Here is a 12,854-nt window from a genome sequence, read left to right as displayed (position 1 = left end):
CTGTCCCTGCCTATCTGTCCCCAGCTCTGCAGTCTGTGTGTCATCTGATGCCTGCTCTGCCTAATGACACATTTGAAACATGTCCATTAGTATTTCACTTCTTTCTTATGAACATTTTATCAACTACTATATGAGATATTAGGCTACTAGGGTTCTTACTTAGCGTTTTACTGTACTGTACTGAAAAATGTTCTTATGTCCATCTTTCTTGCCATGTTTCTATCTGGCTGGCTGGCTACACACACACACAGTGTGCAGGTTATTTACAGTAGGAGATGTCTATCATCTATTATCATTCTATAATGGGCTTCGATCTACAAGGTAGCTAGCTAGTCAGCTAGCAAAAGTGAAACAGATTGCGGTGACAAGGGTTGACAGCTGTATGAGTTCACCATTTACACAACGTATGCTGCAACTTTTTGAAATGTTTATATAGTTTATGCTTTCGTTTTATATTGGCTGGCTTTCCACAATAGCTGAATTTGCTGAGCTAGCAAGCACCAATTCCGTTTCTGTGGTGTATGCTATAACCTTTGCTGTCGTCAGTTTACTCCAAGATCGGCACACAGGTGCTTCAAAGTCCCGTAGCGACAATTTAGCTTTTGCAAGGAGACCATTAAAGATATTTAAGACAATGGTAGAAGAGAGTGTAGTTCTGTTCAGTTTGGAGATCAGTTTATCGCTAACCTTGTCACAGGGACTTCGAAGCACTACAGAGAGGGGGGGGGGGGGGGGGGGTTAGTGGATCAAACCATTGTGAGGCAAAGGGCGGGAGGTCGCAATCTTTTGAAACTTAAAAACACGCTATTAAGTGTCTATAATCAGTGCTTTCATTGCGTATTATTAATATTACTGAAATTACATAGTTATGTTTACAGTGATATATTGGGGGGGACAAATCATATTTTTCCCAGGAAGTCCCCCCTGGGATTTCCGCCTATGCCTATAGCCAATTTTAGGATATTGGCACCAGCGTAGAGAGCATCGGCCATATCTCCGGTGGATGCGCATATTTACTATTTTATCATTGTTGGGTCAGTGCCACTTGAAAGTTTGTTTTTGGACAATAATTTCCTCCTCCAGGTGAGATGGACGTCATATTGTATTCGAGTCTCCCCTTCTCGTTGGCCTATTATATGGATCAGACAACGTTGTTTTTATTCTGTTTGTCAAAGGTTCCTTCTTTGACCTCGTGGGTGGAATGTTATTCATATTTTTCATAATTTCATAATTAATAAATATATATTTATTTTTTTACAACGACAATCCGGTGTTTGTTTCTATGTCAAACAGGTTTGTTATATTTCAGTTTTCTGTGATGTCTATAAAGTGTAATATTTGGATGCAAACAAAAAAGGTAATACATTTCAACTCTATATCTGACATGGTACAGGTGTCTTCTTTTTTAAGTCCATAACCATGTGTGTGAGGTGTATACTTTTGTTTCAAAGTAGATTTGTTTAAGACTACCAAGAATCACTCTATGTGACCCTGATTTAGCCCAGTGTAGTAAAAGGTTAAAAAAAATATTCTGCAAATGTGTCCAGTCATATAAAGTGTAGTAGAATTGCATGAAATATGTTTATAAAATGTCAAATTCTTCCCTTGCAAGGAAAGGATAAGAAACGTATCTGCTATAACTTATAGCCTACTGAAGGGCTACTCTACGTTAAGATTTCCCTTCACTGGAACTAAGGAGCTGAGACCGAAACCACGAAAAACAGCCCCAGACGATTATTCCTCCTCCACCAAACTTTACAGTTGGCACTGTGCATTGGGGCAGGTAGCATTCTCCTGGCATCCGCCAAACCCATAATCGTCCGTTAGACTGCCAGATGGTGAAGCGTTATTCATCACTCCAGAGAACACGTTTCCACTGCTCCAGAGTCCAATGGCGGCGAGCTTTACACCACTGTAGTCGACGCTTGGCATTGCGCATGGTGATCATAGGCTTGTGTGCGGCTGCTGGGCCATGGAAACCCATTTCATGAAGCTCCCGACGAACAGTTCTTGTGCTGACGTTAGTTCCAGAGGCAGTTTGGAACTCGTTAGTGAGTGTTGCAACTGAGTGCTTCAGCACTCGGCGGTCCTGTTCTGTGAGCTTGTGTGGCCTACCACTTCCCAGCTGAGCCGTCATTGCTCCTAGCCGTTCCCACTTTACAATAACAGCACTTTCAGTTGACCGGGGCAGCATTAGCAGGGCAGAAATTTGACGAACTGACTTGTTGGAAAGGTGGCATCCTATGACGTTGCCACATTGTAAGTCACTGAGCTCTTCAGTAAGGCCATTCTACTGCCAGTGTTTGTCTATAGCGATTGCATGGCTGTGTGCTCAATTTTACACACCTGTCAGCAATGGGTGTGGCTGAAATAGCCAAATCCACTAATTTGAAGGGGTGTATACAGTTGAAGTTGTTTACATACATACACTTAACCTCTAATTCCTCCCAAACCCGGATCCGGGAGCACCCCCCACAGTAAAAAAGCTGACTAGCATAGCCTAGCATAGCGTCACAAGTAAATACTAGCATCTAAATATCATTAAATCACAAGTCCAAGACACCAGATGAAAGATACACATCTTGTGAATCCAGCCATCATTTCTGATTTTTAAAATGTTTTACAGGGAAGACACAATATGTAAATCTATTAGCTAACCACGTTAGCAAAAGATACCACTTTTTTTACTCCACCAGTTTTTTACTCCATCAGTAGCCATCACTAATTCGACCAAATAAAGATATAAATAGCCACTAACCAAGAAACAACTTCATAAGATGACAGTCTGATAACATATTTATTGTATAGCATATGTTTTTTTAGAAAAATGTGCATATTTCAGGTATAAATCACAGTTCTACATTGCAGCTGCAATCTGAAATAGTGCCGAAGCTGCCAGAATAATTACAGAGACCAACGTCAAATACCTAATTACTCATCTTAAAACATTTCTGAAAAATACACAGCGTACAGCAAATGAAAGCCCAACATCTTGTGAATCCAGCCAATATGTCAGATTTTTTAAGTGTTTTACAGCGAAAACACAATATAGCATTATATTAGCTTAGCACAATAGCCAGAAACACAAGCAATTTACCAGCAGCACAGGTTAGCGATCGTAACAATACAGCAAAAGATATATAATTTTTGACTAACCTTGATATACTTCGTCAGATGACAGTCCTGTAACATCATATTACACAATGCATATAGGTTTTGTTCGAAAATGTGCATATTTAGCAGCACAAATCGTGGCTATACAATGTGATCAGTGGCAACAGGTCATGCATTCTGGCCGGCGCCATCTTGGAAAGGCACCTAAGTTTACGATTATTTATCGATTAGATTGACTAAAAAATACAGGTTGGACAGCAAATGAAAGATGCATTAGTTATTAATGCAACCGCTGAGTTAGATTTTTAAAATTAACGTTACTAGACATACAGTGTGCGTTACAGCCAGACTAGTGCCGCAATAATGGCGAACAAATGCGTTTACATTTTTCCACATAAATACGGAATAACATCATAAATAGCTCTTACTTTTGGACGAGCTTCCATCAGAATCTTGGGCAAGGTGTCCTTTGTCCAAAAGAATCGTTGCTTGGTTGTAAAACGTCGTCTTCAACTTCGGAATTAGCAGCTAACAATAGCTATGTGGCCACAACATGCCCAAATCCCCAAAACGCAATACTAAGGAAATTCCGAAAATAGCAATATACTCGCATAAACTGATATAACTCGGTTTAAAATAACTTCGTTATGATGTTTCTAACACCTACAGTGGGGAGAACAAGTATTTGATACACTGCCGATTTTGCAGGTTTTCCTACTTACAAAGCATGTAGAGGTCTGTAATTTTTATCATAGGTACACTTCAACTATGAGAGACGGAATCTAAAACAAAAATCCAGAAAATCACATTGTATGATTTTTAAGTAATTAATTTGCATTTTATTGCATGACATAAGTATTTGATACATCAGAAAAGCAGAACTTAATATTTGGTACAGAAACCTTTGTTTGCAATTACAGAGATCATACGTTTCCTGTAGTTCTTGACTAGGTTTGCACACACTGCAGCAGGGATTTTGGCCCACTCCTCCCTACAGATCTTCTCCAGATCCTTCAGGTTTCGGGGCTGTCGCTGGGCAATACGGACATTCAGCTCCCTCCAAAGATTTTCTATTGGGTTCAGGTCTGGAGACTGGCTAGGCCACTCCAGGACCTTGAGATGCTTCTTACGGAGCCACTCCTTAGTTGCCATGGCTGTGTGCTTCGTGTCGTTGTCATGCTGGAAGACCCAGCCACGACCCATCTTCAATGCTCTTACTGAGGGAAGGAGGTTGTTGGCCAAGATCTCGCGATACATGGCCCCATCCATCCTCCCCTCAATACGGTGCAGTCGTCCTGTCCCCTTTGCAGAAAAGCATCCCCAAAGAATAATGTTTCCACCTCCATGCTTCACGGTTGGGATGGTGTTCTTGGGGTTGTACTCATACTTCTTCTTCCTCCAAACACGGTGAGTGGAGTTAGACCAAAAAGCTCTATTTTTGTCTCATCAGACCACATGATCTTCTCCCATTCCTCCTCTGGATCATCCAGATGGTCATTGGCAAACTTCAGACAGGCCTGGACATGCACTGGCTTAAGCAGGGGGACCTTGCGTGCGCTGCAGGATTTTAATCCATGACGGCGTAGTGTGTTACTAATGGTTTTCTTTGAGACTGTGGTCCCAGCTCTCTTCAGGTCATTGACCAGGTCCTGCCGTGTAGTTCTGGGCTGATCCCTCACCTTCCTCATGATCATTGATGCCCCACGAGGTGAAATCTTGCATGGAGCCCCAGACCGAGGGTGATTGACCGTCATCTTGAACTTCTTCCATTTTCTAATAATTGCGCCAACAGTTGTTTCCTTCTCACCAAGCTGCTTGCCTATTGTCCTGTAGCCCATCCCAGCCTTGTGCAGGTCTACAATTTTATCCCTGATGTCCTTACACAGCTCTCTGGTCTTGGCCATTGTGGAGAGGTTGGAATCTGTTTGATTGAGTGTGTGGACAGGTGTCTTTTATACAGGTAACGAGTTCAAACAGGTGCAGTTAATACAGGTAATGAGTGGAGAACAGGAGGGCTTCTTAAAGAAAAACTAACAGGTCTGTGAGAGCCGGAATTCTTACTGGTTGGTAGGTGATCAAATACTTATGTCATGCAATAAAATGCTAATTAATTATTTAAAAATCATACAATGTGATTTTCTGGATTTTTGTTTTAGATTTACATTTACATTTACATTTAAGTCATTTAGCAGACGCTTAGATTCCGTCTCTCACAGTTGAAGTGTACCTATGATAAAAATTACAGAACTCTACATGCTTTGTAAGTAGGAAAACCTGCAAAATCGGCAGTGTATCAAATACTTGTTCTCCCCACTGTATATCGAATTAAATTACAGACGGATATAGCTAAGGCCGATAACTGAGCGTTTCAAAATGCCATCTTGAGGTCTTGCTTTGCGCAATGATGAACGACGAAAAGAGAGCTCACTTCGTTCCTTGGCCTTTTATAAGCTCTGAGAACTACGTAGACACTCCATTCCACTTCTCATTGGTTACTGACATCCAGGGGAAGGCGGGTGCAGTTCATGTCGACCCATAGGATACATACAGAGCTTTAAACTGATCTGAGAACAGAGCCTCGTTTTCAGACCTTCGCAGTTCCTGTCATGAATTTCGCTGCAGAAAGAGTTCTGGTTCACCCACAGACATAATTCAAACGGTTTTAGAAACTAGAGATTGTTTTCTATCCAATAGTAATAATAATATGCATATTGTACGAGCAAGAATTGAGTACGAGGCAGTTTAATTTGGGAACGATAAATGTCCAAGTTGAAACAGCACCCCCTGTAGTGTCAAGAGGGTTGTAGTCATTAAAACTCATTTTTCAACCACTCCACACATTTCTTGTTAACAAACTATAGTTTTGGCAAGTCGGTTAGGACATCTACTTTGTGCATGACACAAGTAATTTTCCCAACAATTGTTTACAGTTGTTTACAGTCACTTATAATTCACTATCACAATTCCAGTGGGTCAGAAGTTTACATACACTAAGTTGACTGTGTCTTTAAACAGCTTGGAAAATTCCAGAAAATGATGTCATGGCTTTAGAAGCTTCTGATAGGCTAATTTACATCATTTGAGTCAATTGGAGGTGTGCCTGTGGATGTATTTCAAGGCCTACCTTCAAACTCAGTGCCTCTTTGCTTGACATCATGGGAAAATCAAAAGAAATCAGCCAAGACCTCAGAAACAAGAAAATTGTAGACCTCCACAAGTCTGGTTCATCGTTGGGAGCGATTTCAAAACGCCTGTAGGTACCACATTCATCTGTATAAACAATAGTACGCAAGTATAAACTCCATGGGACCACGCAGCCGTCATTCCGCTTAGGAAGGAGACGCGTTCTGTCTCCTAGAGATGAACGTACTTTGGTGCGAAAAGTGCAAATCAATCCCAGAACAAGAGCAAAGGACCTTGTGAAGATGCTGGAGGAAACAGGTACAAAAGTATCTATATCCACAGTAAAACGAGTCCTATATCGACAGGGGGATGCTTGCAAGCCGAAGAACACCATCCCAACCGTGAAGCACGGGGGTGGCAGCATCATGTTGTGGGGGTGCTTTGCTGCAGAAGGGATATGCACTTCACAAAATAGATAGCATCATGAGGCAGGAAAATGATGTTTATATATTGAAGCAACGTCTCAAGACATCAATCAGGAAGTTAAAGCTTGGTCGCAAATGGGTCTTCCAAATGGACAATGACCCCAAGCATACTTCCATAGTTGTGGCAAAATGGCTTAAGGACAACAAAGTCAAGGTATTGGAGTGGCCATCACAAAGCCCTGACCTCAATCCTATAGAAAATTTGTGGGCAGAACTGAAAAAGTGTGTGCGAGAAAGGAGGCCTACAAATCTGACTCAGTTACATCAGCTCTGTCAGGAGGAATGGGCCAAAATTCAGCAAACTTATTGTGGGAAGCTTGTGGAAGGCTACCCTGAACGTTTGACCCATGTTAAACAATTTAAAGGCAATGCTACCAAATACTTATTAAGTGTATGGAAACTTCTGACCCACTGGGAATGTGATGAAAGAAATAAAAGCTGAAATAAATCATTCTCTCTATAATTCTGACATTTCACATTCTTAAAATAAAGTGGTGATCCTAACTAACCTAAGGCAGGGAATTTTTTACTAGGATTAAATGTCAGGAATTGTGTAAAGCTAAGGTGTATGTCACACCCCTGACTGGAAAATGGCTGTCTAGCAATGATCAACAACCATCTTGACAGAGCTTGAATAATAAAAAAATAAAAAAAAAGTGCAATTATTGTACAATACAGCTGTCCAAAGCTCTTAGAGACTTAACCAGAAAGACTCACTGCTGTAATTGTTGCCAAAGGTGATTCTAACATGTATTGGGGTGTGAATTCTTAAGTAAATGAGATATTTCTCTATTTCTTTTTCAATACATTAGCCAAAAAGGGTTTTTACTTGTTTTCAAAATGTGGAATAAGTCAAGGGGTTTGAAGACACTGTATATATTGATCTGTTGAATTGCTTGCAGATTATGACCCGACAGTCCTTCTCTTTCCTTCCCAGAGTAATGAGATGCTGAAGCTGCAGCGGAGCAGGATGAGAGAGGAAATCAGGGAGTATAAATTCAGAGAGGCGCGACTCCTACAGGACTACACTGAGCTGGAGGAGGAGAACATCACCCTGCAAAAACTAGTGTCCACCCTCAAACAGAACCAGGTCAGCATCAACACCATTACTTTTGATGGTTTACTGCACGCCAGTGGAGGCTGGTGGGGGGCGCTATAGGAGGACGGGCTCATTGTAATGGCTGGAATGAAATTAATGGAACGGAGTCAAACATGTGGTTTCCATATGTTTGATTTGTTTGATACTGTTTATATTCATAACCACATTCCTGTAAAGATTAGAGAGGATCTCATTTTAAATACTGTTGAAGTAAGATGGCTACAGGTTCATCTGCCACAAGCCCATTCTTGTGGGAAGCTGCTATAGAGCACCAACTGCTAACAGTCAGTATCTGGAAAACATGTGTGAAATGCTTGATAATGTATGTGATATCAACAGAGGTATTTTTTATGGGTGATTTTAAATATTGACTGGCTTTCATCAAGCTGCCCACTCAAGAAAAAGCTTCAAACTGCAACCAGTGCCTGCAACATGGCTCAGGGCTCAGTCAACCAACCAGACTATCTACAAACAGCACAGTAATGAAATCATCAACATGTATTGATCACATCTTTATTAATGCTGCAGAAATGTGCTTGAAAGCAGTATCCAGATCCATCGGATGTCGTGTCACAATATAGTAGCCATATCTAGGAAAACCAAAGTTTCAAAAGCTGGGCCTAATATAGTGTATAAGACGTCATACAATACGTTTTGTAGTGATTCCTATGTTGTTGATGTAAAGAATATTTGTTGGTGTGTAATGAGGAACAAATAGACGTTGTACTTGACACATTTGTGAAATTGCTTATTCCAGTTACTAATAAGCATGCACCCATTCAGAAAATGACTGTAAGAATGGTTAAATCCCTGTGGATTGATGAGGAATTGAAAAATTGTATGATTGAGAGGGATTAGAGGGATGAGGCAAAAGGAATGGCAAATAAGTCTGGCTGCACAACCGATTGGCAAACATACTGCAAATTGAGAAATCATGTGACTAAACTGAATAAAAAGAAGAAGAAACTTCACTATGAAACCAAGATAAATTACAAAGAATGATAGTAAAAATCATTAATTGAATCAGATGGCTCATTCATCACAAAACCGACTGATATTGCCAACTACTTTAATAATTGTTTAATTGGCAAGATTAGCAAACTTAGGAATGACATGGCAGCAACAAACGCTGACACTACACATCCAAGTACTATATATCTGACCAAATTTTGAAAGACAATAATTTTTGAATTTGCTTTGAATTGACAACAGACTTTCAGCATGCTTATAGGGAAGGACATTCAACAAGCACAGGAACTTTTTAGTCATTTTTTTTATCTGACCTTAAACCTACTTACAATGTACTTTACTTGACCCTATCCTCTTTCTGTGTCCTTTGTGTCCTTTCTGTCTGACTGTCCTCTATGTGTGTCCCCTTTACTCTATCTGTGTGTCCCTTTTCCCTCCTGTCCTCTGTCTGTCCCCTGTCCCCTGCTCCCCCTCTCCACCAGGTGGAGTATGAGGGTCTGAAGCATGAGATCAAGGTTCTGGAAGAGGAGACGGTGCTGCTGAACAGCCAGCTGGAGGATGCTGTGCGTCTGAAGGACATCTCTCAGTCCCAGCTGGAAGAGGCTCTGGACACCCTGAAAATTGAGAGGGAGCAGAAGAACAGCCTGAGGAAGGAGCTAGCCCACCACATCACCCTCAGCGACAGTGTGTACGGGGCCGGAGCCCACCTGGCTCTCACCGCCACTGTCGACGGGCTTAAATTTGCCACCGAAGAGGTCGGGAGTAATGGTACAGCCATGCATAATGGAGCCAACGGGAATGAGGATAGCAACGGCCACTGTAATGGACACCTGGGATTGGCTACGATGAACGGCGACTACCGGCTACCCAGGGAGGGGTTGCATGGTCCTGTGTCTGACCTCTTCAGCGAGCTCAACCTGTCTGAGATGCAGAAAGTAAAAAAGCAGCTGTTTCAGGTGGGTCTCTAGTCTAGATGAACAGTTGAGAGACATAGTGTGTTCTTCTCACTACTATGGCTGAGTGATTGTTAGCCTGGTCTCAGATCTTTTGTCCTGTCTTGCCAGGCTAAGTTATTGTTGGGACCAGGCTAAGTTATTGTTGTGACAATGTTCAAGGGAGGTTGTACCTGGGTCTTGTTGTTACCAGGGAGTATTTTAATATCCTTCATCCAACCACCTTCCTCATTTGCTCTGAGCAAATCAATGTGGTTAGAGAGACAAAACCAGTGATTTACACACCCAATGCATTAGGAGACTGTTATCGACCTCCTCTGTCCACAGCACATTTCATTAAGGAATGGGAGTGTCTCACCAGCATCATTGGACAACCTAACAACCTGGCCCTCTGATAACAACCGTCCTGTCATCACACTACTGCAGCCTGCAGCCAACCAATGACAAGGTGATGACATTTTGAGAACAAGACCCCCCCCCAAAAAAGCTTGTCAGATGTCATCCATCTTTTATTCTCTAACAGACCATGAGTCTGTGACCATGCTCATTATGATTTACCAATGGCTTTACATGACTAGTTTCAGAGCTGTTTTGGACTCAAAAGACTTCTGTCTCAGAAGGGCCATAGGGGGCTGATTTGGATGATTGTGGGGACATGTATTAACAATAGCAGGGGGAGAGTAGAACGGTAGGAGTGGAGGAGGACGGCGTGTGCCATGGGGAGGCCTGTCAAGGCGATTAGTGTCCGACAGCGCAGCGCAGGGCGGAGGATCCAGAGGAGAGTGGAAGGAAGGCAGAGAAAGAAAGACAGGCTGCCGCACTACTACGCTGCTTAGAGACAGAGGACAGGAATAGAAGCCCTTACAAGACAAGAGTACAGAGGGATAACACACACACACACTGTTTAAGAGAATGCCTAGCAATGAATAGAAAGCTTACTTGTTTTTCTTACTCAGGTCAGTGGGGAAATGAATGATTACATTTGTGGATCCAAACTGTATTACTGTAGAGGTTTGAATGTCTCTATAAATGGATGTCCCCTCTTGGATTCATCACGGTTCCATTATCCCTAAAGTAGACAACAGCAGGTTCTTAATTGCTTTCAGTAGAGGGCTGCTTTAATTTGTCATCCTCACAGTGCTGTAATTTATATCTGTTTCCAACAAGCATTACATTAAACTCACTCAATTTAACCTCAATAGTAACCATATAAAATACGAGATAAACATTTGGTATAAAACTAAAACATAAAAGTGGTTTATGATTAAGGAATAAGGCTCGGGGGATGTGATATATGGCCAATATTCCATGACTAAGGGCTGTTCTTATCTGCAACGCCATTGCGGAGTGCCTGGATACAGCCCTTAGCCGTGGTATATTGTCCTTTTACCACAAACCTCCGAGGTGCCTTATTGCTATTATAAACTGGTTATCAACGTAATTACAAGAGTAAAAGACATGTTTTGTCATTCCCGTGGTATATGGTCTGATATACTATACTATGGCTTTCAGCCAATCAGCATTCAGGGCCCGAACCACCAAGATTATAATTCCTGTTATATATCTCCTGAGAGGCCTCCAAACCTATTTTTTTCTCAATGGGTGAAAAATGAAATATCTGATTGCTGATGCTATGGCTATGCATACAAATCAGTGGATCAGTTCTGTGTGAGAATTTACAGATTGAGCTTTGTATTGTTTTACCTTTATCTCTGTCTGTAGAGACGTGTAGATAACCTGGGACTGTGCAGTACCTTTGTATTTATAGGGTGTTGTCTGGTCAGAGGACAGGAACAGACACAAAATTATAAGACACAATATTCTGTTCTTTCAAGTGATCTCTTGCCAGGTTTCACAGTAGTGGAGTGGAAATCTCTCAGCTCACCTGTGGTACAGTTCTAATAAGTCAAATCTGAGGTCCCAGATGGCAACCTACACACACACACACACACACACGCACACACACTAGTCAGACAGGGTTATTTATGGGACTAGCGTACTGTACTGCTGAACTCATTGAAAGTTTCGCTGTTTGACTGCTTCTAAACTTTCTTCAATAATTAATTTTACTTTGTTTCCCTGGGCCTCTTCCAATAGTCAGCCAATAGGAGATGGCTGACTAGCTCCTCTGATATGATGACTGATCACAAATACGTTAAACTGTCTGTGGTAATGCTGGTCTGGTCTGAGTGGTCCTCACCCTGCAGTATGTCCTCCCGACCTATAGGTGGAGCGTGAGAAGTCATGCCTCCTGATGAACCTGCAGGAGTCCCAGACCCAGCTGCAGCACATGCAGAGCGCCCTGACGGAGCAACACGAGCACGTCCAACGCCTCACCGAGCGTGTCAACGTCATGAAGCACCTCCAAAGTGACAAGGAGATGGCTGATGCTCAGGAGTCTGAGAAGTCCAACGGGTCGCCCTCGCCCTGTCACCGCGACTACGAAGTGGACATCCACGAGATGGACATCCTGGAGTGTAAGTACAAGGTGGCAGTAACTGAGGTGATCGACCTGAAGGCGGAGCTAAAAGCCCTGAAGGAGAACTATAACCAGTGTGTGGAGGGCCAGGGGGAGGAGCGGAGCAGCAGCGATGGGAAGGACCAGGCTCTGGACGAGCAGGTCAACCGGCTGGAGCAGAGCTGCCACGATTCCCACGATAGGGTGGTGTGTTTGGAGGCGGAACTAAAGACGGCGACGGGTGTGGCCTCAGAGAGCCACAGCATGCTGAACACAGCGCAGGACGAGCTGGTAACATTCAGCGAGGAGCTGGCCCAGCTCTACCACCACGTGTGTCTCTGCAACAATGAGACGCCCAACCGCGTCATGCTGGACTACTACCGCCAGAGCCGTAATACCCGCAGCAGCAGCCTCAAGGGCTCTGAGGACCCCCGGGCACTCCTCTCCCCCCGCCTGGCTAGACGCCTCGCCGCTATCAACGCAGGGTTCTCCGAGGCCCCATGGAGCCCCATAGACTCGCCCTCCAAAGAACCCCCCAGTGGGGACAACGGGGAAACAGGGAGGGAGTCCCCAGCACCAGGCAGCCAGGGGAGCCCAACCCGCACCCTCATGGGCTCCCCGGTCATCAACGGCACCAACGGCCCTACCTCCTC

General features: G+C 43.1%; 1 protein-coding gene across 2 annotated transcripts in view; it reads left to right on the top strand.

Moving 5' to 3' along the window:
• LOC139583964 (protein bicaudal D homolog 1-like) overlaps nucleotides 1–12,854 on the top strand; it is an 83,904-nt gene that overhangs the window by 57,136 nt on the left and 13,914 nt on the right. For both annotated transcript variants that reach the window (XM_071415429.1, XM_071415428.1), the window contains exons 4-6: nucleotides 7,660–7,812; nucleotides 9,273–9,746; nucleotides 11,971–12,854. The exon at nucleotides 11,971–12,854 is cut by the window's right edge and continues 280 nt beyond it. In XM_071415429.1, coding sequence (XP_071271530.1) covers nucleotides 7,660–7,812; nucleotides 9,273–9,746; nucleotides 11,971–12,854 — 1,511 coding nt within the window. The remainder of the gene's footprint in view (nucleotides 1–7,659; nucleotides 7,813–9,272; nucleotides 9,747–11,970) is intronic.

Source organism: Salvelinus alpinus, chromosome 9 (genome assembly GCF_045679555.1).
Source record: "Salvelinus alpinus chromosome 9, SLU_Salpinus.1, whole genome shotgun sequence".
NCBI classification, from domain to species: domain Eukaryota; kingdom Metazoa; phylum Chordata; class Actinopteri; order Salmoniformes; family Salmonidae; genus Salvelinus; species Salvelinus alpinus.
The sequence above is the reverse complement of the archived record's forward strand: the minus strand, read 5'-3'. Positions and strand labels throughout refer to the sequence as shown.